General features: G+C 37.4%; 2 protein-coding genes across 13 annotated transcripts in view; one reads left to right on the top strand and one right to left on the bottom strand.

Moving 5' to 3' along the window:
• The window catches only part of FAM13C (family with sequence similarity 13 member C), a 116549-nt gene extending 103054 nt beyond the window's left edge, over window positions 1–13495 (top strand). For 6 of the 11 annotated variants that reach the window (XM_012497048.2, XM_003258245.4, XM_003258246.4 and 3 more), the window contains 4 exons: window positions 5191–5286; window positions 6638–6837; window positions 7963–8064; window positions 11866–13495. In XM_012497048.2, the coding sequence (XP_012352502.2) occupies window positions 5191–5286; window positions 6638–6837; window positions 7963–8064; window positions 11866–11989 (522 nt within the window). In that variant the 3' untranslated portion in view covers window positions 11990–13495. The remainder of the gene's footprint in view (window positions 1–5190; window positions 5287–6637; window positions 6838–7962; window positions 8065–11865) is intronic. The other 5 variants (XM_030798800.1, XM_030798799.1, XM_012497047.2 and 2 more) reach the window with 1 other exon arrangement.
• The window catches only part of PHYHIPL (phytanoyl-CoA 2-hydroxylase interacting protein like), an 81154-nt gene continuing 66985 nt past the window's right edge, over window positions 12099–26267 (bottom strand). For both annotated transcript variants that reach the window (XM_003258248.3, XM_003258249.4), the window contains exon 5: window positions 12099–14558. In XM_003258248.3, coding sequence (XP_003258296.1) covers window positions 14024–14558 — 535 coding nt within the window. In that variant the 3' untranslated portion in view covers window positions 12099–14023. The remainder of the gene's footprint in view (window positions 14559–26267) is intronic.

The raw sequence follows: 26267 nt of genomic DNA, 5'->3' as shown, positions 1-26267 counted from the left end.
TGTCAGAAGCCCCCTCAAATATACCTATAATGTAGCTCTTCAGTAGGCTAAAGTTAGGCCCTTTAAACAGAGAGCATCTGTAACAGAAAATGTAAATACATAAAGCTGAGTATTGGTCCTGAGAAAGCTTAATATAGTAAACCATGTAGTAGCTAGTCAGCCACTACACTCAGTGTGAGTCCAGAGGCTACAACACAACCAAAGAGAAAACTTTGTATTCCCATAGCAGCTAGTGTTATTTCTAACTCCTCAATGAGCTCAGTAGCATTTCAGATCATCTCATTAGGTCCTGTTTCTTTAAACTCGAAGAGACATATGACTTTCATCTGGGGTCCTTGCCTTACTGCTGAAAATGCATTAAATATTAAAATTTCAAGATAAAGAATGACATCTTTTCTAGAGAGACTTTATTATGACTCTTTCTGTAATTTCTGTGTTTGGTATTTAGTCACAGCCCATATTAAGGCTGATAAATCCTATAGCATTGCCTTGTTGCTTCAGATACTGTCAATGAGTAATTTTCTTCCTGTTTTATCTATGGATGATTTTTGGAGATAATCACTTCTGGTTTACAGGGCATGGCTGTACACTGGAAATGAATTAATCATCCCCTGAGCTGAACTGTAGTGCCTATTTATGTCTTTTATGTCCTTTTCTTTTGAAAATACTGAATTGGTGCTGGCACATATATCAATATTGACCTTTCTAAGGACTGTAGGTGGGGTCAGGTGCACAGCTTAGATTACCAAGGGGATGAGTAATGGCAGTTACTTCTTCTGGCCTCTCATCAACTGTAGCATGTTTGAGGATGAAATCAGATTTTTAGAAAGCATACATTTTATCTTGAGAAAATCAATAAAAAATTAATAACTTATTAGCAGGTTGTTGGTGGTTGGAAAGACAGTAGACTTAGAGATAAAGGGCATGAAAAGGAAGATCCCATCAAACTTTCTGCTTTCCTATTTATCCTTTTTTTAAGAAAAATTATTGAATAGGTAATACTTTCTCACATAGTTCAAAAAGAAAATATATAACAGAAAATGGTAAAAAGACTCCTTCCAAAACCAACTGCCATCTCCAGCTCTGAGGTCTCCCACCCCAAGCAGGTAACTATTGTCATTAATGTCTTATTTGTCTTTTTTGGAGTTTCTATGTAAAGCATATACAAGAAATTATCAATATACATTCCTTTTTATTTTAATTTTTTTTAGAGACAGGGTGTCACTTTATCATTCAGGCTGGAGTGCAGTGGCACAATCATAGCTCACTGCAGCCATGAACTCCTGGGCTCAAGCAATCTCCCCACCTCGGCCTCTCAAGTAGCTGGGACTACAGGTGTGCACCACCATGCCTGGTTGAGTATTTTAATTTTTTGTAAGGGTGAGCTCTCACTTTTGCCCAGGCTGGTCTAGAATTCTTGGCCTTAAGGCATGCTCCCACCTCAGCCTCCCAAAGTGCTGGGATTACAAGAGTGAGCCACCATATCTGGCCCCAATATATATTCTAAACGTGCCTCTGTTAGAGAAAAGGGAGCAGTCTATAAAATTATGCATCCTTTTTACTTTGTATATTCTGGATAGCTTTTTATATTAAGACACAGAGAGCTTATCATTCTCTTTTATTTTTAAAAAATAGCACTGTGGCATTCTTTTTTATTAATGGATAGCATTGACATTAACATCATGTCAACTAGTTTGAAAGCTCAAATAACATTTGGTATGCATGTTATTAATCCAGAAACATTTACATATAAAATGTATTAAAAGCGATCCTCATTAGGAAACTGAGGTTCACATATTACATATTTGTAATGTTAAAAACAGCTTATAAGTTTTGAAGCTGGTTTTCTGAACTCATGTCTTCTGGTTTCAAGACAAATATTAATCTTCAATTCCCGGCTTGAACATCTAACTTGACCAAAACATTCTCTTTAGCAATTGCTTTCTATGATAATATCCAGTACTGACTTTCCATCTTGTTTGATTGTTTAATTTAAACGGTCAGACTTGCCTACATATAGTGTCTCCCTCAATAAGGGGATGGGGATACTTAGACAGGAAAATCTTGGCAGGACTTCAGTCCCTAAAGCTAAGAAGCATGTTTTCTATTGCTCACTGTCCAGAGAAGAGAATGTCAGTTTTACTTCTCTCCTTAAGAGACATCTCATTTATGGGGATAATTGAAATGATTTTATTTATAAATTTCTGTGGCTTACTGTGGAATACCTGGCACCACTCCCATGGGGGAAAGGAAAACAAGGTGGTAGAAGTGTTGAAGCTATGGCAGCTTCCTAAACACCTTTCTGACCAGGACCCAGAAATAAACTAATTTGGGCTGACCCCTCAGTAGCAGTTATGTCTCTTGGAAAGCCAGTTTATTTCCAGACCTTGATGATTCAAATCACCTACTTGATAGGGGGCCAGGAGTTTTCATATGGCAAAGTTGCCAAGCTATAAACAAATCATATCAAATTGTGTCCTATATATGGTCCTTTCTTGCTCAACCTCCTCTTAGTTTTACCCTGATACTATAAAAATGGAGAAACTGGAAGAATAATCATCTTTTAAAGTTTATCTCCTTTTATTTATCTTTATGACAATCCATTCATAGCTCTCTTTGGCTGTTTTAGGTTATTCAACGTGTAACCAAAAACATAAAGGAAAACTTGTTTCCTTCATTCATATAACAAAAATGAAAAAATAGATATATCTTGCATACTACAGCTAGCAGCATAGAATTAGGGAGGAAGGAGGATGTACTTCAGAAAGAGAGAGCCATTGAATTCAGAGGAGAAAATTATCTGATACTTAGCAGAAAGTGGCTGAAGAATAACAGCAAAGTCTAATGTATTTCTGCCCCCTTAGATTTGGGGTATCCTGCAGAGCTTACCTTGATTCAGTTTCCTTTATGAAGATCACTTTGCAGGCCTATAGCTTTTCTGTGAGTAGAAAACAGCTCCTGGCACATAATCCCACTACTAACCTTCCTCAGGCAATCTACTTTCCTGTCCTCTGAGGATGAGCACTTGTAGACTTAGAGGTTTCACAGTGTTTTGTACTTACTATGCATGAGGGTATGGAACCCTCACGTTTCCTCAGGAATTGCTTTGATAATAAGAGGAAGACAATGGAATCAAAGTGAAAAAGGAGTGCATACATTGTACATGTTCCTGAATTTTTATCTAGCATCTGTGGAAGATACTTTTCTATAATGGCATTCATCATTCTAATGTGTGTTTTGGTCACTTTTTTCTTTTAGAATTAAATTTAGCTTTTCTAGAATCTGGGGAATATATTCAAATCACAAAAATCAAATTGCAATGGAGAGATACCACTAATAGTTAAATGCATTATTTTCTGAAATACTTTCTATGAATTGAAAGTCCCAGTAAGATATGACATAAAAAAACCACTATTTCAATGTTTTCTGAACTTAGACTGAGATTTTTTCTTCTGTCATCTATTAAAATCCCATGGAATAGATTTTTATAGGAACTTGTTGGGTTTTTTTTTTCATGGAAAGATGTATTATGAATAAGAAAGTGTTTAAAGAATGATTGGGTTAGAAAATGAAAAGATCTTGAGGTTATTTAAACAATACTTAACAGGCTTCTACAGAGGGAGGTGAGACTTAGGTCACAGCATATGGAACTTACAAGAAGATTGCTAAAAATTAGAGTCCTTTTTGCATATAAACCTGTGTTGATAGCTTAGTATAGGGGTGGGGATGCATTGGGTACTGTGAGAATTTAAAGAAGTATGTGATATGATCTCTCTCCTCAAGAATCCTTTATTTGGGCAGACAATACTGAAACAAAGAAAACAGTTAAGGCCCAGATAATGAGATAAGAAGTTGAGAGAAAAGGTACATCAATATGGGCCAGAATGGTTTGCAGTTGGGATGGGAGTCAGGAGCATGAGGATAACTGGGAAGTGTAACACATGTTTGAGACATTTTCTTTTCTTTCAAGGGAGACAGATCTGGATGACAGGATGTATCTGGCATGCTTGGGTGTGTGTACTTTGATAAAAGATGCCTGGGTGATTATTCCATGAGTTATTTCTATTCCCTTCCAACTACTTGCCAGTGATATACACTGGACTAGAGTAAAAGGGAGGCTATGTGTACTAGACATGTAGAAAATTAATGCAGAATACAAAGCAGGAAAAAAACCAATACAAGCAGAGGAGTTTGGTCACTTTGGATAAGTAGGCAGATATATAGACAGACAAATAGATGGATAGATAGGAAGCTATTTAAGCTTTTATGCACAATGTGATCCATTGAAAATAGTGCTTAGGGATGGGTCTTACAGCAGAGGGGTGTAGAACATATTAGTGGATCAAGAGGTTATACATTTTTTTAAGGGAAGGATATTGGTAACTCCAACCTCCTTCTTGTATAGGTAGGAAATTGAGGATTCAGAGAAGTTAAATGTTTTGTCCAAAATAATTTAGTTTATATCACAGCCTGTCAGTAGCCTAGTATATAATACAAGCATGTAGTGATGAAGACCTGTATAAGCTTGGTGTTTGTGAGTACATATAATCAGGAAAGTCTAGATAAAATACATGTTTCAGAAGAAAAATCAATGTCTGGATTGGTTTTTTAAGAATGAAGAAGTAATTAAGGAAGAGGTTCCTTAACACTTATGCATTTCACACTCCTCCAAAAATCACATTCCTAAACTTGGACATATCGTTTAAGAAACTTCCAAGAAAAAACTGGCATGTGCTACATATAGTATCTTATAAATGACTTTCTGGCCAGGCATGGTGGCTCACACCTGTAATTGGGGGCCGAGGCAGGCTGATCACTTGAGGTCAGGAGTTTGAGTCCAACCTGGCCAACATGGTGAAACCCTGTATCTACTAAAAATACAAAATAATTAGCCAGGCATGGTGGCACGTGCCTGTAGTCCCAGCTACTCGGGAGGCTGAGGCAAGAGAATCGCTCGAACCCAGGAGGTGGAGGTTGCAGTGAGCCAAGATCATGCCATTGCACTCCACCTGGGTGACAGAGTGAGACTCTGTCTCTAAATAAATAAATAAAAAAATGACTTTCCTTTTCATGATAACTGCTGCATTATAGTATTATAATCCTTTACTTTGAGGCTTTTTATCTGCTAAAAATATTGATGTTTTCATTCTTGTCTGAGAGAGGAATAATAATTAATTTCACGTTTTTCAGGTAACTAAGCAAGACAAGAACCTCATAAAGCCGCTTTATGACCGATACAGAATTATCAAGCAAATCTTGTCAACACCTTCCCTTATTCCAACAATTGTAAGTCAGGATACTTGCATGCTGTTACTTTGTACTGATGTGTAGTTAACATGATGTCACATAGCAGTACAAGAGTTATAAAAGACCCTTCATGGTAGTATATACTGCAAATAAGGCCAGTTTTCATTTCAAAAAGTGAAAATTTGGTCTTCTCTAACCCCATTACTATACTTAACAGTGGCTGATATTAGAACTATTGTAAAATAGGAACATAAAGCACTTGTATGTCTAGAGCCGATTTTAACATTTGCTTTCGTTACCTTGGGTGAAAAGAAATGACAGATTTCAGTTTGGCATTTTCTAATTTGTAACACAGCTAGACAAAACAGAGCCTTTCTGTTCTGTGTGTTGGTTAATTTTTTCCTTTAATCAGAAAATTAACAATGTATTCTTAATATAATGCAACATTTGTTTTTGGTATCATTTTGACCATACTGTACAAGATATGAGAAGATTTATTTCAATAGAAAATATGAGTACCGAAATTGAATTAGGCTACTTTTAATAAAGAATGATTTATGGGAATACAGAACTAGAAAAGCATCACAAATCCTGCTCCATCAATATCAAAACAGTTACTTGTTCAAGATATCAATATAAAAAAGAATAAATATTAACAAATATAAATTTAAGTATGCTTGAGTACATTTATACTTCCATAATTTTTTGAGACAAATTATACTTCCACATTTTTAAAGACATTAAGAGAATAATAATTCATAGTCTTTGGAATTTTCCCTTTATGGAAGCATAATTTAAAATGTAGTAAGGTTCTTATATTTCTTGCAAGAGAATCTTCTAGTTGTGATAATAATTATCAGAACAGTTGAGGAGGAACCCCACTTTGCTTTGGCCTTCGAATAGCTCTCCCTTGAACTTGTCAATTTTCTGAGTATCCTCTGTATCCGAATGTTGGTCCCCACTGGGACCTGACTTGGGGTATTTCTGGAGGATAAAAGTTGTCTGTAGTCCACCTCATCTTAACTCATATCACAAGTATTAAGCTGGAACCCAGAAGGTCTGAGTGAAAGGGAGGAACCACTTGGTAGTATAGTCCAGACTGGACCATATCCTAATGGTCTGTGCCTTCATTGGCCCAGAAGACACAGATGAACTTGGTGAGTGTTTTAGCCCAGCATGGCTGCTGCCTTTTTGCTCATTAACTTCTGTAGGTTTTTAATGAAACTGAGGAATAGCTCCTCTTGGTTGCTTCCATCCCAGTTCTCAGCAGGCACATGGGTCACCTACTGGTTTTCATGGCATTGATTTATAGTTCCCCTTCCTGTTTGTGTTTCCTCAAGAGGCACTGAATATTACATGACTTTCTTTCTTTAACTCTGTCTGTGATAAGCAGGAGGAAGAGGACTCTGATGAAGACCGTCCACAGGGAAGCCAACAACCTTCTTTGCCAGATCCAGCATCTCACCTTCCTGTTGGTGACCACCTCACCTACTCTAATGAGACTGAGCCTGTTAGGGCCCTTTTACCAGATGAAAAGAAAGAAGTAAAACCACCAGCTCTCTCCATGTCTAATTTACATGAGGCTACCATGTGAGTATGAATCCTAAGTGTGGAGTCTCCTCTTAACTCCTTCTGGTCTGATACCAGCATATGAATCAGAGCTGGCCTTTGAAAATGCTGGACTCAAAGGGGTGGGTCAACAGTTCTCAGGGCCTTTATCCTAGTCTCTTACATTTAGATGAGATAGTTTTTCCACTAGAAATCCACTTGGTAGTAAGCAAATGACTTGTCCTTTGTCTCATAAATAGCCCTTCAGATATAAGCCATTTGGATTTTCATTAACATTATCATTATCATTATTATTATCATTATTCAGTAGCTGGCATTCCTCATGATAATTTGGCCTTCTTTGGTTTGTATCTTAAAGCCCAGATTATGAGATTTAATTTAATTTAATTTAAGTTGACAGAAGTGTCTGTCAGAGAAAGCAAGCAGAAAATCCTTTTTTTGGTGGTGGTTCTAACGCAGTTATTCCTAACTTTTCAAGGGGTGTTGGACTTTTTGAAACCAATAGAATCGTTTTAAGAAAATGCCCATATATAATTTCAAGTTCACAGAATCTCTGAAACCATACAGGAGTTTGGGTATGCTTGTGTATATATACCAGATTCCTGCTCTAGAGTATATGACTTTTCTCTCATCTTGGTAGAATGAAGTGAGTAGAATTTGCAATGTTGTAACTATAGCTTTCTTCTGGGTCTTATTTTCATTCACAAGGGTTTTGCTATTCTCCCAATATTCCCACACTTATTTCTCTAGATTAAGAATAGAATTTTCTTTAAAAGCTATTCCTCTGTATCTCTTATGTTCAGTCTATCACCAAATGCTGATGAGTATTCCTTCAAAATATCCCTTCCCTCATCCACCTATATTGCTGTTACCCTTTCCAGTTCTTTCAGTGGATTCCATCAATCTGCTTGCCTCTTGTCTGTCCTTTCCCCTATCCTGTGATATTTTTTCCATCAGGTAATTTTCCCTGCTTATGTGCTTGCCTATGGTCAGGCTCTATGTGTGTCATATTTACTCAAAAGACACTCTTATGATTGGAACACTTTTCAATGATAGATGCTTTTTTGGCTGAACAGATAAATCTGCTCATGATGATCTCTCAATTATGCCAGTGCCCAGTAATGACAAATATTTTACTTTATATAGGCCTGTACTTCTTGACCATCTCCGAGAAACTAGGGCTGACAAGAAGAGACTGCGGAAAGCCTTAAGAGAATTTGAAGAACAGTTTTTTAAACAAACAGGAAGGTATGTGTGGACAGAGAGATTTTTAAAGCTAATACTTCCTAGAGAATTGCTGTTAAAAATGAGCTGCAATTTTTTGCAGGAATGGTGACTTTTTACAAAATGTATATAATTTCCACACTGGCTTAGACTCAGGATTTGTCCAATGCAACATTCAAATAGTGCCAGTATTAGGGATGTTTTATGGGACATGGTAGCTGTCAGGTATGATAGCAATCTGTAAAAAATAGAGGATAAACTCAAAAAATCTCTAACTTTGCACAATAAATCTCATCATAAATAAATGAATTTATTTAAACCTTTAAAAAATCTGTTTGATATTTTTAGCCCACATAACTGCTTTGTTGTTGGTTTCTTAGTTCCACAAGTTACTCTCTACTTTATTAAATAATAATTCCTTATTCGCTTTAAATGTCTTCCTTAAAAGTCAGGATCTGTCCCTAATTATTTGATTTCAAGACTTGATCAAAAATTCAGTCATTCTTTCTACTCCTTAAATAGTTAGCTGTATCATCTGTGCTCTATTTTTCTGTGTCAACCCAAGTCTCATTATACACTCTATTAGTTTCCTCTAATTTTTGGTGTATCATCAACAAAATTACATATATAATCAAGAGATAAGGTTATTGATCTAATTTGGAAGAGAGATAAATTGCTTAGCTATCTTGAGCCTCAGTTCCCACTTTATAAGCTGAAATGGTTGGATTCCTGGGATACTTTGGGAAGCTACAGCTGTCATGTAGGATATAAATCTTTACAAAAATAAATAAATGAAGAGTGTAACTTTCTCAAAGCCACAAGTTATTAAGTAGATGAAATGAGATTAAACTCATTATTCAACTCATAAACTCATTAGTGCTACACAGGCTCCTCTGTATTCCTCTCCATTTAGGTATTGTATTTGACTTTTCAGTTCAGCAGGTTGAGGGTTGTCCTGATGGAAAGGGGCTATTTTCCAAAAGCACCTTGAAACTCTCATGTGTGGTCTACTTACCTCTTAGTCCCCGGCAGGTTTTCCATTCTAGCCTACCAGGGATATTCTTTAGGACTGGACCTATTGAGTGAAAAGCTTTTTGCATTCAGCCAATACAGATGTAACAACTTATTTTCTACTTAGAATCTTCCTTTCAAGTTGATTGCTACAAGTCCAACTTACCTTTTTGGTGATGTTAAGTAATCTAGTGAGAAATGGTATGTGACTCATAAATTTAGAATATAAAGCATTTGTTATTATTTTTCCTTTTCCATACTTTTTTCTTTTATAAAATGTTCATGTAACTTTCCTTGTAAAACATTCCTTGGAGTAGTAACTTTGTCTGTCTGGACTGCCTGCTATTATTATACTTTGGGTAAATATGTGACTTGCACTATAAAGTTCCTGATCTCTGCCTCTTTTGGATAAAAGGTATTCTATGGGAATTTTTCATTCAGGGAAATATTTGTGGAGATGTTATCAAATATTCTAAATCTAAACAGTCATTACATATGAGAAATGACACTTTAAGATGTGCGTACACTCTTTTCATAAATTTGAGTTCCCTGAATAAATTTATATTTTTTAGCAATTTGAACTCAGGAATCTATCGTAAGGAGTTTGAGAACTTCCCAGTGTGCTACTAGTCCTGCCTAGTGGATCTGCAGTGTCACTTGGTATGCTTTTTGTCATACAGGGAAGTTAGTTATGTTCTATGTATAGTGTTCCACTGCACCTATGAGTCTTAAACCCACCTCAGATAAGTCTGTATTTGGCTATGAGGTTTTATGCCCCCTTGTGGTGATATATTTCAACTAAATGCACAAGTGATGATCTTTTACAACTAAAATCAAACAGTTGAATGGCTAGGAAACATGGACCTTAATTTTGTTTATCTAAGACATTTTATTGGGAAGGCCTAAGCATCCATAAGGTAAAATAACCACGCAAATGGATTACTAAAATGTTTAAGGCACTATAAATGTTTTTGGTAATATTTGCCATACAAGAGGCATGAGACTCATACAGATATTACATTATTATTAATAATTATGAGCCTGGAAGTGTGCTAAGCACTTTAGTATGTTTTATATAATGGAGAAACTGCTTCAGGAAAGACTTGGCAAAACTTTTCATTCTTGTCAAAGCACTCTTTTTTTTTTTTTTTTTTTTGAGACAGAGTCTCCCTCTGTCACCCGGGCTGGAGTGCAGTGACGCGATCTCAGCTCACTGCAAGCTCCGCCTCCTGGGTTCACACCATTCTCTTGCCTCAGCCTCCTAAGTAGCTGGGACTACAGGCGCCCGCTACCACGCCCGGCTAATTTTTTATATTTTTAGTAGACTGGCTTTCACCATGGTGGTCTCCATCTCCTGACCTTGTGATCCGCCCACCTCGGCCTCCCAAAGTGCTTGGATTACAGGCGTGAGCCACCGCGCCCGGCCTCAAAGCACTCTTATTAGCCAAAATAGAATATGCAAAACTAGGGAAAATTACATAATTGATTATTAATGTTTCTCTGTAATAATTAGACAATTTCTTTACTTAGATCTAGTTATACAAATTAAGGTGGTATTCAGACATCCAGCTATGATAAGTTTGACTCATAACACAGAATGGAGGCAAAGGATTTATGTTATATAATTTAGACAACAGTTAAGAAGAATGCTGTCTATGGATTTGTATACTGTTCTGAGTTCTGTACTAGAAATTGCAGGGCAATAAATAGGGTTGAAATACAAGTAGATACTATATTCTTAATTTGTGTAGATTAGCTTGTTTTTTATTTGGTAAGAGAGAGAAATTTCTCTTTATCACTACTGGGAAAAATAGAAGGGAGCTAAAGATAAAACATTAAATATATGCTATTTACCTGGTTTCAGCCATACTAATATTAGAGAATACTTGTGGTTATATTTAGTTGTAATTGTGGTGACTATATCTGTGTCCTCTACCCCTTGAATTTCAAAGTCATGGGTGGAAATGTTTTCAAAACGATTGGCTATCTTATTAACTAAGAAAACAAGAGCCCCCTGAGACCCTGTCACAATTTTTCCCTTTAGAAAACGTATCCTGACAACATATTTTTGTGAGAAGGCAAATGGTTTTAACTCCTGATATTACCAAGTTATTCTTCTAAGTAAATAGAGTATGCTGCATATGTATAAAAATCTATACATTGTTACATGTCTAGCCTTAGTAGAATTAGTGTACAGAAGTGAACCACCACAATTTAGACTCTTGTAAATTACTTCAATCAAGGAACAGCTCAGTGGTTCTACTATATATTAGCAGAGACAGGTATTATAATTACAAGAAAATCTAGAAACGTTTCAAGTTTGTAAGACAGACCCTAAATGCTTTTCTTGCTACCATAAGTTTATAAGAAGTTATTTTTATAATGAAACTTCTGTAGTATATTCAGGTTAATATTTTTAACAACTGTATTAGGGCTGATCATTTTGTACAGGTGTAGGGCTGTGGCAGATAATGGAAGAATGACTGGACAAAGATTGCCTTGAAAGTTCTGTTTCTTGTTTGTTTGTTTGTTTCTCCTTAGATCTTTTCACTGACCCCTTTGTTGTAAGTCTAAGCACTAAACCACATATTTGCAAAACACTTATGACATTCACGTTTTCAAAGGTCACTATTATTTAGAAACTTAGTAACACATGGAAGGAGTGAATGAAGGTGAAAGGGAAGGAAAAGAAGACATGACGCAAAAACCAAGTGGAAGCTGTTACAGTATACTTTCTCATGTATGAATTATAAAAGAATATTTACATAATGACTTGATTCATTGTGAACTAACAAATGTATTTTTGTTTTGCAGAAGTCCACAAAAGGAAGATAGGATACCAATGGCAGATGAGTATTATGAATATAAGCACATAAAAGCCAAACTGAGACTATTAGAGGTCCTCATCAGCAAGCAAGATGTAGCCAAAACTATTTGAGGTTCAGGAAATGTTATGATCACTTTCACCCATGATATAAAGTAAAGTTTATTTTCTTCTGCCATCCTTGCTAAGTACTTTTGACACAATGAAAATGGAAGCACTTTAGTGGTAGTATTAGCTGTTTTTAAGAAGGAATAGCACGTTTAATTATATACAAGGAGAAGGGATTTAAACACGGGGAAGAATACAAGAGGTAGCCATATAATTGGGAAAAAATTCAGTGTCCTCCATGCCAAGCAGAAAACTCATAGTCAATACAAGTATTTTAAAAAATGACTAATATTTTATCAAATCTAAATAACATAGCTAGGACACTTGTTAGGGCAAGTTTATTTAGTATCCAAAGACTGTTTATGTTGCTGTATGGAAAAGAGCATGATTTTAAAAAATCAATCAGAGGAGGAAAAGAAATTCGCTTTTCAAGTAGGAAGGAATACAGCTAGCAAGAGAGTAATTTATTTGAAACTTCTAATAATGGATTTTTGAGTGATGATAAAACATTTACTACCTTGTCCTTTAAGTCTGCTAGGCTCTCAGTACCCTAAAATAAACTAGATTGTGTTGCTATTTTTATTTCTCTATAAAAATAACACATTATTTTATCTGTTATTTGAAATTTTACATTTCTGGTTACCAAAGTTCATTCTGATAGCATGTACTTTGTGAATTATTATCTTTGTCTATAACTGACAGATGTTTATATTAAAATAAAATATTGTATTAAAAATTTAAAATAGGTATTTTGGATAGATATGTGTCTGCAGTATATAATCTAATGTGTCCATAGTATTATTGCTAATCTTTTGGTTTACTATAAGATGATATAACTATTTTTTCATTGGGAATATACATTTTTCTTAATGTTCCAACATCTATACTTTGTAAAGTGAAAACATTTCCCATGAGCTGTAGTTATTCGTCCTTCTGTACAAAATGAAACGTTCGGAAATTGTTTGCCCTGATACCTTGAAAGAGAAGCCAGAATATTTATTTGGTTCATCAACTTTAGTGGATATAATTTTGTGTTATTTTATACTAAAACATGTTTATTATTTTCATTTTTGTAAAAGGAAGTAAAAGGTCAACATTTTCTCTCATGTACCAACCTTGTTTGTATTTCTATTTTCTGTAATGTTTGTTTAAGTATGATGTTGAAGAAATTCACATTCTCTTATAGTTTGGATGGGAAGGCTATTGACTATTTCAGAAACAGACTTATTTATTTCAGAGGCTTATTGTTTTCTCTGTATTTACCTAATATTTTATAACTAACTTAACTTTTATGAATCAGAATAATGTCCTTCATAAATTTGTTTAATTGAAGTCATCTACTTATAACAGGACAGATACACAACTATTTGAGGTTTACAAATTACATCTTTGATAAGGGAAATGGTTTCGTGACATGTACGCAATCGCTATTAAAATGTAACTCTATATATTCTATATGATTGTAAATATTTTATACAACAATACAAATAAAATATTTTTCTATTATATTTATTATGTTGAAACACAGTAGTTGTTTCCTGTTAGCTAATATAAATAACATAAATAACACTGTCAAACAAGAAGTTGGAAGTGCTGACAATTCTAGGCGTCAAGATTTAACTCATGCTGCAATTACACCCTTTCATGCGGTTTGGAGTTATCCCAATATTTGTTCAGTAGATTAAAATGAATGCATATTTAAACACCATTTATAAGCCATTATTGTGTACTTTGCTAAAGCGGTCTATGTAACTGTTTTGTTATGTTTGGCGTAAAGGAAACATAAAAACATTGCAGCATCTAGGCAATAAAGTGTCAAAAGGAGAACTTACTTAGGGTATTTCATCATTGAAAGTAGTGGCAGGGGTAGGGAATAGGAAAACACTAAAATGGCTCTGAATGAAATTTGGAAAGTGGTAGTTTGTTTTTGGTGACAGTGGCATGTGCATGCTTCAGTGGAAAACATCTGGTGATGGAAATGGACAACAGAGGACCAATGCTCCTAAGGGAGGAAAAGGGACTGAGTAAGAAAAGTGGGCATTAACGTCCAACACTGATATTACAGGTTTTGCAGCTGGGATCTTTCTTTGCATTTGCAGTAGACAAACTCATGAGCTGATGACCAGTGATTTCTGCCACGGTGCCCAGAGAAAGATCCACAGGGTCAGTGTAAATGACTTCTAAAATGACATCCTGGGCATGGTGGTAAACCAGCACCCCATCTTCTTCTGTACAGGTCAAAAATTTATTATCCTTAGAATTTAGTTGAGGAAGGCGCTGCTTACAAAATTCATCTCCTGGTGATCCCACAGGAGCAATAACAAGAATCACATAATGATAAGCAGTGTACATACAGTAGAAGTCCCCAAAGTATAAGTTAGTATTGGGGTTAAAAAGTTTTTCTGCGGCAATCTCAAACCTGTATCTTCCATAAGGTGAATCCTGGGGTGGCTTTCCAGTATTGAATTCAGTGCTGCAGCTGAAGAAGATGCCTTCTAATTTTCCACTGATAGGAGAGCCATGGCTACCACTGTTATCCTTGACAGAGGGCTGCATAGCATTCCCATGATGTTCTCTGCAAGAGAAAACAAGTGGTCACTGCTTAATACAATAGTGGTAAGTCCACTGATTTATATATTTGAATGGCCTAAAAGTCAAACATCTAAATTAAGGCCTGAATACCTCTCCTACTATCAGAATAAGGGGACAACATCTTTTGACATATTACCTACAGATGGCTGTAGTCTAGCTTTGACCTTACAGTAAGGATGATCTGCTACAAGCCTTGGAGACTTTGTATTAAATTAACATAATAATGTAAATTTCCTGGCCAGAAAAATCAAACTGGAATTAGAAACCTTACAGGTATAATCATACATACATTAAGTGCCAACTAGGTTTCAGAAGTGGCTTTCTGAAGAGAAAACTGAACTAAAGGTATTGGTTAGTTAAATATATTGAATGTTTCTTTAAAGCATGATAGATTTAGTCATAAAATGAGTGCTGTCCATTTATACTGGCACAAAAGTGTTTTGTTTTGGCTTTTTTTTTTTTTTTTGAGACAGAGTCTCACTCTGTTGCCAGGCTGGAGAGCAGTGGCACGATCTTGGCTCACTGCACCCTCTGCCTCCCAGGTTCAAGCAATTCTCCTGCCTCAGCCTTCAGAGTAGCTGGGACTACAGGCATGTGCCACCATGCCCAGCTAATTTTTGTACTTTTACTACAGACGGGGTTTTACCACGTTGGCCAGGATGGTTTGATCTCTTGACCTTATGATCCGCCCACCTCGGCCTCCCAAAGTGCTGGGATTACAGGCATGAGCCACCGCGCTCAGCCCTTGTTTTGGCTTTTTAACCCAAGGACAGTAATCAGGTTATTTCTCTGGCATTTTGCTTAAAACAGTGCTGGTTATTCCCCCTTTACCTCATCCCCAGATCCATTCATTCTCCACCACAGTCTTCCACTGTGGCCTGGGACTCTATCATTCAGTTCCTTATCCCTTGGCCACTTCCATTTCAGTTCTACCAATGTGAGGCACCAGCATATATAGAGTAGGAGGAGGTAAAGCTTTGGATATGTCTTCCTGTATTTCCTCCATGCTTCAGGGCACTGTGGTTCTGGCAGGGCTGGGTTCTTCAAAACTATATATCTCTGACTACTGCTACTGCTGGATGAATTCCTACTCCCTTTTATTCCCATGAAGAGTAAAACTTTTCAATTCTTGCTAGTGCTAGTTCTTGGTTACTTTAGCATCCCCTATTTGTTACCTTAACCCTGACTACACCTCTATGAGGGGTAGTTTTGTTAAATTCTCTCCAGAATTCCCCAAGTATGCCTTCTATTATTTAATTAATTTAATTAATTTATTTATTTATTTGCTGGGTCCCTGACCAGCATGACTTGGGAAGCAAAGTTCAAGCTACTACTCAAGTAAGGGAAAGTTCCCCCAGTCAACGTGCTTCTTAAAGAGTTTATGGGTCGTGTTTATTGTGAGGGGGTGGAGCCAAGATGGCGGAATAGGAACAGCTCCGGTCTCCAGCTCCCAGCCCGAGCGACAGGAGTTCCCTTTCCTAGTCAAAGAAAGGGGTAACAGACGGCACCTGGATAATCGGGTCAGTCCCACCCTCATACTGCGCTTTCCCAACGGGCCTGGAAAATGGCACACTAGGAGATTGTGTCCCGCATCTGGCTCGGAGGGTCCTATGCCCACGGAGTCTCGCGGATTGCTAGCACAGCAGTCTGAGATCAAGCTGCAAGGCGGCAGTGAGGCTGGGGGAGGGGCGCCCGCCATTGCCCAGGCTTGCTGAGGTAAACAAAGCAGCCAGGAAGCTCGAACTGGGTGGAGCCCACCACAGCTCAAGGAGGCCTGTCTGCCTCTGTAGGCTCCACCTCTAGGGGCAGGGCACAGACAAACAAAAAGTCAGCAGGAAATTCCGGAGACTTAAATGTCCCTGTCAGACTGCAGTTCCTCACCAGCAACGGAACAAAGCTGGATGGAGGATGACTTTGACGAGTTGAGAGAAGAAGGCGTCAGACAAACTACTCTGAGCTACGGGAGGAAATTCAAAACAATAGCAAAGAAGTTAAAAACTTTGAAAAAAAATTAGAAGAATGGATAACTAGAATAACCAATGGAGAGAAGGGCTTAAAGGAGATGATGGAGCTGAAAGCCAAGTTTCGAGAACTACGTGAAGATTGCAGAAGCCTCAGTAGCAGATGCGATCAACTGGAAGAAAGGGTATCGCTGATGGAAGATGAAATGAATGAAATGAAGCGAGAAGGGAAGTCTAGAGAAAAAAGAATAAAAAGAAATGAACAAAGCCTCCAAGAAATTTGGGACTACGTGAAACGACCAAACCTACGTCTGATTGGTGTACCTGAAAATGACGGGGAGAATGGAACCAAGTTGGAAAACACTCTGCAAGATATTATCCAGGAGAACTTCCCCAATCTAGCAAGGCAGGCCAACATTCAGATTCAGGAAATACAGAGAACGCCACAAAGATACTCCTCGAGAAGAGCAACTCCAAGACACATAATTGTCAGATTCACCAAAGTTGAAATGAAGGAAAAAATGTTAAGGGCAGCCAGAGAGAAAGGTCGGGTTACCCACAAAGGGAAGCCCATCAGACTAACAGCTGATCTCTCGCAGAAACTCTACAAGCCAGAAGAGAGTGGGGGCCGATATTCAACATTCTTAAAGAAAAGAATTTTCAACCCAGAATTTCCTATCCAGCCAAACTAAGCTTCATAAGTGAAGGAGAAATAAAATACTTTACAGACAAGCAAACGCTGAGTGATTTTGTCACCACCAGGCCTGCCCTAAAAGAGCTCCTGAAGGAAGCACTAAACATGGAAAGGAACAACCGGTACCAGCCACTGCAAAAACATGCCAAATTGTAAAGACCATCGAGGCTAGGAGGAAACTGCATCAACTAATGAGCAAAATAACCAACTAACATCATAATGACAGGATCAGATTCACATATAACAATATTAACGTTAAATGTAAATGGGCTAAATGCTCCAATTAAAAGACACAGACTGGCAAACTGGATAAGGAGTCAGGACCCATCAGTGTGCTGTATTCAGGAAACCCATCTCACGTGCAGACACACACATAGACTCAAAATAAAGGGATGGAGGAAGATCTATCAAGCAAATGGAAAACAAAAAAAGGCAGGGGTTGCAATCCTAGTCTCTGATAAAATAGACTTTCAACCAACAAAGATCAAAAGAGACAAAGAAGGCCATTACATAATGGTAAAGGGATCAATTCAACAAGAAGAGCTAACTATCCTAAATATATATGCACCCAACACAGGAGCACCCAGATTCATAAAGCAAGTCCTGAGTGACCTACAAAGGGACTTAAACTCCCACACAATAATAATGGGAGATTTTAACACCCCACTGTCAACATTAGACAGATCAACAAGACAGAAAGTTAACAAGGATATCCAGGAATTGAACTCAGCTCTAATCAAAGTGGACCTAATAGACATCTACAGAACTCTCCACCCCAAATCAACAGAATATACATTTTTTTCAGCACCACACCACACCTATTCCAAAATTGACCACATAGTTGGAAGTAAAGCTCTCCTCAGCAAATGTAAAAGAACAGAAATTATAACAAACTGTCTCTCAGACCACAGTGCAATCAAACTAGAACTCAGGATTAAAAAACTCACTCAAAACCGCTCAACTACATGAAAACTGAACAACCTGCTCCTGAATGACTATTGGGTACATAATGAAATGAAGGCAGAAATAAAGATGTTCTTTGAAACCAACGAGAACAAAGACACAACATAGCAGAATCTCTGGGACACATTCAAAGCAGTGTGTAGAGGGAAATTTATAGCACTAAATGCCCACAAGAGAAAGCAGGAAAGATCCAAAATTGACACCCTAACATCACAATTAAAAGAACTGGAAAAGCAAGAGCAAACACATTCAGAAGCTAGCAGAAGGCTAGAAATAACTAAAATCAGAGCAGAACTGAAGGAAATAGAGACACAAAAAACCCTTCAAAAAATTAATGAATCCAGGAGCTGGTTTTTTGAGAAGATCAACAAAATTGATAGACCACTAGCAAGACTAATAAAGAAGAAAAGAGAGAAGAATCAAATAGATGCAATAAAAAATGAAAAAGGGGATATCACCACCGATCCCACAGAAATACAATCTACCATCAGAGAATACTACAAACACCTCTATGCAAATAAACTAGAAAATCTAGAAGAGATGGATAAATTCCTCGACAAATACACCCTCCCAAGACTAAATCAGGAAGAAGTCGAATCTCTGAATAGACCAATAACAGGTTATGAAATTTTGGCAATAATCAATAGCTTACCAACCAAAAAGAGTCCAGGACCTGATGGATTCACAGCTGAATTCTACCAGAGGTACAAGGAGGAACTGGTACCATTCATTCTGAAACTATTCCAATCGATAGAAAAAGAGGGAATCCTCCCTAACACATTTTATGAAGCCAGCATCGTCCTGATACCAAAGCCAGGCAGAGACACAACCAAAAAAGAGAATTTTAGACCAATATCCTTGACGAACATTGATGCAAAAATCCTCAATAAAATACTGGCAAACCAAATCCAGCAGCACATCAAAAAGCTTATACACCATGATCAAGTGGGCTTCATCCCTGGGATGCAAGGCTGGTTCAACATATGCAAATCAATAAATGTAATCCAGCATATAAACAGAACCAAAGACAAAAACCACATGATTATCTCAATAGATGCAGAAAAGGCCTTTGACAAAATTCAACAACCCTTCATGCTAAAAACTCTCAATCAATTAGGTATTGATGGGACGTATCTCAAAATAATAAGAGCTATCTACGACAAACCCACAGCCAATATCATACTGAATGGGCAAAAACTGGAAGCATTCCTTCGGAAAACTGGCACAAGACAGGGATGCCCTCTCTCACCACTCCTATTCAACATAGTGCTGGAAGTTCTGGCCAGAGCAATCAGGCAGGAGAAGGAAATAAAGGGTATTCAATTAGGAAATGAGGAAGTCAAATTGTCCCTGTTTGCAGATGACATGATTGTATATCTAGAAAATCCCATCGTCTCAGCCCAAAATCTCCTTAAGCTGATTAGCAACTTCAGCAAAGTCTCAGGATACAAAATCAATGTACAAAAATCACAAGCATTCTTGTACACCAATCACAGACAGAGAGCCAAATCATGAGTGAACTCCCATTCACAATTGCTTCAAAGAGAATAAAATACTTAGGAATCCAACTTACAAGGGATGTGAAGGACCTCTTCAAGGAGAACTACAAACCACTGCTCAATGAAATAAAAGAGGATACAAACAAATGGAAGAACATTCCATGCTCATGGGTTGGAAGAATCAATATCGTGAAAATGGCCATACTGCCCAAAGTAATTTATAGATTCAGTGCCATCCCCATCAAGCTACCAATGACTTTCTTCACAGAATTGGAAAAAACTACTTAAGTTCATATGGAACCAAAAAAGAGCCTGCATCACCAAGTCAATCCTAAGCCAAAAGAACAAAGCTGGAGGCATCACGCTACCTGACTTCAAACTATACTACAAGGCTACAGTAACCAAAACAGCATGGTGCTGGTACCACAACAGAGATATAGATCAATGGAACAGAACAGAGCCCTCAGAAATGATGCTGCATATCTACAACTATCTGATCTTTGACAAACCTGACAAAAACAAGAAATGGGGAAAGGATTCCCTATTTAATAAATGGTGCTGGGAAAACTGGCTAGCCATATGTAGAAAGCTGAAACTGGATCCCTTCCTTACACCTTATACAAAAATTAATTCAAGATGGATTAAAGACTTACATGTTAGACCTAAAACCATTAAAATCCTACAAGAAAACCTAGGCAATACCATTCAGGACATGGGCGTGGGCAAGGACTTCATGTCTAAAACACCAAAAGCAATGGCAACAAAAGCCAAAATTGACAAATGGGATCTAATTAAACTAAAGAGCTTCTGCACAGCAAAAGAAACTACCGGCCGGGCGCGGTGGCTCACGCTTGTAATCCCAGCACTTTGGGAGGCCGAGGCGGGCGGATCACGAGGTCAGGAGATCGAGACCAAGACCATGGTGAAACCCCGTCTCTACTAAAATACAAAAATTAGCCGGGCGTAGGGGGGGCCTGTAGTCCAGCTATCGGAGAGGCGAGGCAGGAGAATGGCGTGAACCGGGAGGCGGAGCTTGCAGTGAGCCGAGATCGTGCACTGCACTCCAGCCTGGGTGACAGAGCGAGACTCCGCTCAAAAAAAAAAAAAAAAAAAAAAACTACATCAGAGTGAACAGCAACTACAGAATGGGAGAAAATTTTTGCAATCTACTCTTCTGACAAAGGGCTAATATCCAGAATCTACAATGAACTCTAACAAATTTACAAGAAAAAAACAACCCCATCAAAAGGTGGGCAAAGGACATGAACAGACACTTCTCAAAAGAAGACATTTATGCAGCCAAAAAACACATGAAGAAATGCTCATCATCACTGGCCATCAGAGAAATGCAAATCAAAACCACAGTGAGATACCATCTCACACCAGTTAGAATGGCCATCATTAAAAAAACAGGAAACAACAGGTGCTGGAGAGGATGTGGAGAAATAGGAACACTTTTACACTGTTGGTGAGACTGTAAACTAGTTCAACCATTGTGGAAGTCAGTGTGGCGATTCCTCAGGGATCTAGAACTAGAAATACCATTTGACCCAGCCATCCCATTACTGGTATATACCCAAAGGACTATAAATCATGCTGCTATAAAGACACATGCACACGTATGTTTATTGCGGCACTATTCACAATAGCAAAGAGTTGGAACCAACCCAAATGTCCAACAACGATAGACTGGATTAAGAAAATGTGGCACATATACACCATGGAATACTATGCAGCCATAAAAAATGATGAGTTCGTGTCCTTTGTAGGGACATGGATGAAACTGGAAAACATCATTCTCAGTAAACTATCGCAAGGACAAAAAACCAAACACCGCATGTTCTCACTCATAGGTGGGAATTGAACAATGAGAACTCATGGACACAGGAAGGGGAACATCACATTCCAGGGACTGTTGTGGGGTGGGGGGAGGGGGGGAGGGACAGCATTAGGAGATAAACCTAATGCTAAATGACGAGTTAATGGGTGCAGGAAATCAACATGGCACATGGATACATATGTAACAAACCTGCACATTGTGCACATGTACCCTAAAACCTAAAGTATAATAAAAAACAAAACAAAACAAAAAATTTAAAGTCTAATAACTGAAAAAAAAAATCTGTTTATTGTGACACACATACACAGATATATACACCTACCCACACATACATGTGTCTCCTCTGCAACAAGGAATATACAAAAACAGGTTATTTATGGTATCTCATTTGATTTTGATGACGATTCTGTGTGCTTTATATAATTAATTCTATTTTATAGATGATAGAATTATAGCTCAGAAATGTTCAGACTTTGTTTTATGTGAGATACTCAAATACAGAAATGTTATGCACCAAAACACTTTCTTAACTATGTCATGGCTTGGAACACAATACTCCCAATTATAGTACCTTGGTATGCTGAGTATTTTGAACTGGATACTAGACGAGTCTCAGAAGCAAGGTGTCTCAGCCTCTTTTTTTCTCCCAAAACAAGTCACAGGAGACAAAATTCCTCTTGCCCAAGGTTCACAGAAACTAGAACTCTTCTTCCCAAAGCAAGCCACAAAACCTAAAATGGTCACTCTAAAATTCTTCCTTCTGTGCTGAAGACTTTCGCATGACAAGTGTTCTACCCTATACTCAGAGGAAAGGAAAGCTACACAGAGAGGCCAAGAAGAATCTAAACGGCCTGTCTGAAGGCTCCTATGGCACACAAAACTTTGATTAAATAAATATGTTGCTGTTTTCTCTTGTTAAAAAAAAAAAAAAAAAGTTTATGGGTCAGTGAAATGCCTGGATCTGCCTCTGAATTTAGCAGCAATGGGTCTCAAATTCTACCACCTGAAAACCACCTAGGGAGCTTATTAAAAATGCAAATTCAAGGAAAGACCAAAAAATTGTCACAGTTAAGAGAATAAAGAAATACAACAAATAAATGTGTGATATCTTGGATGTGACCCTATACTTTGACTTGTATTGTTCTTCTTTTTTCTTTCTGATGTTCCAAGGTTCCTTCTTTTATTATTTCCTCACTTCCTGTTTCAGAAACTTCCTTTAAGATAGATATGCTGTTGACAAATCCCCTAGTTTTCCTTCATCTGAGCATATCTTAATTCCCTTTTATTGTTGAAGGATATTTTCACTGGATACAGGATTCTCAGCTGACAGTGCTCGTTCAGCAGTTGAAAATATTGTGTCACTTTCTTTTGCCAGGTAATTTCTGATGATGATGTCATTCAAATTGTTTTATTTTTCCTTATACATAAGGTGTCTTGTATCTCACCACTTTCAATGTTTTGTTTTGTTTTTTTTCCTTTGGCCTGCAGTTTTCAGTTTGTAATATATCTTGGCATGGATTTCTTTGGGTTTATCCCATTTAGGGTTTTCTCAGCTTGAATCTGTATGTTTATGTTGTTTGGCAAATTTGGGAACATTTCAGCTATTATTTCTATGAATACTTTTTCAGCCCCACCCTGTCTCTTTTCCTTCTTAACAACATGAATATTAGATCTGCTATAGTCTCACATGTCCATAAGACTGATACATTTTTTTCAGTGAGTTTTATCTCTGTTGTTCAATTTGAGTAATTTCTATTCTATCTTCAAGTTTACTGATTTTTTTCTCTTTGTCCTCTTGAATCTGCTGTGGAATCCATGGAGTCTATCCGGCTTTTGACTTCACGTACTGTGTTTTTATGTTCCAAAATTTTCATTTAATTCTTTATATCTTCTATTTCTTTGCTGCTTCCATTTTTATCTGTTTCAAGTGTGTTAGTATGTGCTTCTCGAACCATTTTTATGGTGGCTGCTTAAATATCTTTGTCAGATAATTCCAAGATCTGCATTATTTTGGTTTTGGTATCTTTGATCATCTTTTCTCATTCAGGTTAAGATTTTCCTGGTTCTTGGTGTGATACCTGAGTTCCATCTGTATCCTGGACATTTTAAGTTTTATGTTATTATATTCTGGATCATATTTAAATCTAGTATTTTTAGCAGGCCTCCTCTTGACTATCTACCAGTGGGTAAAGAGTATGGGGTAGTCACTTCATTAATGTCAGATGGGGATAAAAGTCCAGGTTTCCTACTCAGTCTCCGGTGACACAGGGTAGGGGGGTCGGTTATTACTTGGAGGAGGTAGGAGTTTAGGCTCCCACTAAGCCTGTGCTAACATACTCTAGGTCAGAGAGAGAAGGGGTGTCTCATTAGTACTTGACATGTGGCTTCACACACTATGAGGGCAAGCCTCATTTTCTTTGGGCAGTGGTGGAAAATCCAGGCTCCCTATTCAGGCTTCTCTGATACCACCCTAGCAGAGGATGGAGGGAGAAGGGTGTCCCCTTACAGATGTCAGAGGACAGAGGTCTAGGTTCCTCACTTAGCCTTGGCTGGCACATGAGGGACTACAGTTTGTTTGTTTGTTTGTTTGTTTTTCCTGTACTGTTTGCCTGGGGTATGGTGGTTATTGTCTAAAAGGTTTCTGTATTCAAAGACATCTCAGTCTCTTTCCCAATCCTATGGGTAAAGAGAACATACTTTCTGGTGTTATTTCTTTTTTGTCTGTGCTCATTGGCACAGACAAAAGAGATATCTTTGTATCCCATTAACATATTGAAGTGCTCAATAATGACTGTTTCTTGAGTGAATGAGTAAACAATAGATAGATGTGGGAGAAATAAGGAAAAGAGTATCTACTCCATCTTGTCCCTGTTCAAAATTTCTCGCCCTTGTTACATTCTCATTAACAAAATCCAAATATCTATGATATGTGTCCTACATGGATCTATAAGTGCAATTACATGAAATAATAACAGCAACATATATATAAACAGAAAATGTGTACTAGAACCTGCACTTTGAGGATATACAATCTGACACCAGAGGTAGAGGAATTCCTACACATGTCTACCAATCTCAGTGAATTCCTGAAACCCTTTAGATATAAAAGGAGTTTTAAGGACAATTAGACTACCCTAGTGAATATGAACAAGAGGTAAGAGAGAAAGTGGTGTTTTCATTTGGAGTATGGGAAAGCAATGTTCATTTAGGAATTCATTTCTAGAGGAAGAGGTCAAAATGAGTTCATTTCTTATGGACTGAGTAAGAATTTATCCAGTTTTTCATAATTTAAAATGGATTATAAACTTTGGAAAGTTTATCCAGTAATTGAAAGTTTCCTTTCTATTCAAGCATTCTGAATAACAAGATGATATTTAAAATGGATTTTAATCAAGGAAATGTGTCTTAATTAGACCTAATGACAAAAAGAAAATCAACATCCATGGAATTAATGTCTACTACTTTTAATAAGGCTTCTTAAAAAAGCAATGTTGAGGCTGGGCACGGTGGCTCACGCTTGTAATCCCAGCACTTTGGGAGGCCGAGGCGGGTGGATCACAAGGTCAGGAGATCGAGACCATGGTGAAACCCCGTCTCTACTAAAAATACAAAAAAAAATTAGCCGGGCGTGGGGGCGGGCGCCTGTAGTCCCAGCTACTCGGAGAGGCTGAGGCAGGAGAATGGCGTGAACCCGGGAGGCGGAGCTTGCAGTGAGCCGAGATTGCGCCACTGCACTCCAGCCTGGGTGACAGAGCAAGACTCCGTCTCAAAAAAAAAAAAAAAAAAAGCAATGTTGAAAAATTATATCACTGTGGAAAGTATATTTATTTACACGTACTGCACCAAGACATATTTTACATGGATTTTATAATTATCATTATGGAAAACTTAACAAAGCTAAATTTTCTTGTTAGTAAACACAGCTTTCATACTGGTAGCTGGGAGTAAAATCATGCAGTATACACACTAATTATCCATTTTCTAGGCACTCTTTTTTTTTTTTTTTTTAATTGGAAGCATTTTTGAAAACAGAGGAAGCAAACTTTAGATTACTAAAGGACCTAAAAACAAAGGCCAGTTCCCACCTAAGGGACAGAGAAAAATCACAGAGAGATACTGCCCTCCAGTGGCCACCTAAAATAGATATTTTAGGTGTTCCAGGAATATAAACCTAAAATCAAAGATGTAATTATTTATTCTTTTGATGTATTTCTTACCAAAGACAATAGAAATATGGAGGGTTTTTTTGTTTTCAAATTTTATGCATAACAAATACAGACAGTCCCTGATTTATGATGGTTTGGCTTACAATTTTTTTTTTTTTAATTATACTTTAGGTTTTAGGGTACATGTGCACAATGTGCAGGTTTGTTACATAGGTATCCATGTGCCATGTTGTTTTGCTGCTTTATGATGGTGTGAAAATGATGCACATTCAGTAGAAACTGTACTTTGAATGTTGATCTTTTCAACACTTTTTTTTTTTTATAAAATAGGCTTTCTGTTGGATAATTTTGTCCAACTGTAGGCTAACGTAAGTTATCTGAAAATGTTTAAGGAGGCTAGGCTAAGCTATGATATTTTGTAGGTTAGGTGTATTAAATGCATTTTCAACTTACAATGGGTTTAACAGGACATAACCCCATCACAAGTCAAGGAGCATTTGTATAAAGAAACACCTTCCTTGCTAAGTCTATATGGTCATTGCCAATCCACAACTGACGAGCACAATAAT

Source organism: Nomascus leucogenys, chromosome 18, assembly GCF_006542625.1.
Source record: "Nomascus leucogenys isolate Asia chromosome 18, Asia_NLE_v1, whole genome shotgun sequence".
Lineage (NCBI taxonomy): Eukaryota > Metazoa > Chordata > Mammalia > Primates > Hylobatidae > Nomascus > Nomascus leucogenys.
Note: the sequence above shows the minus strand (reverse complement) of the source record. Positions and strands in the feature narration are given on the sequence as shown.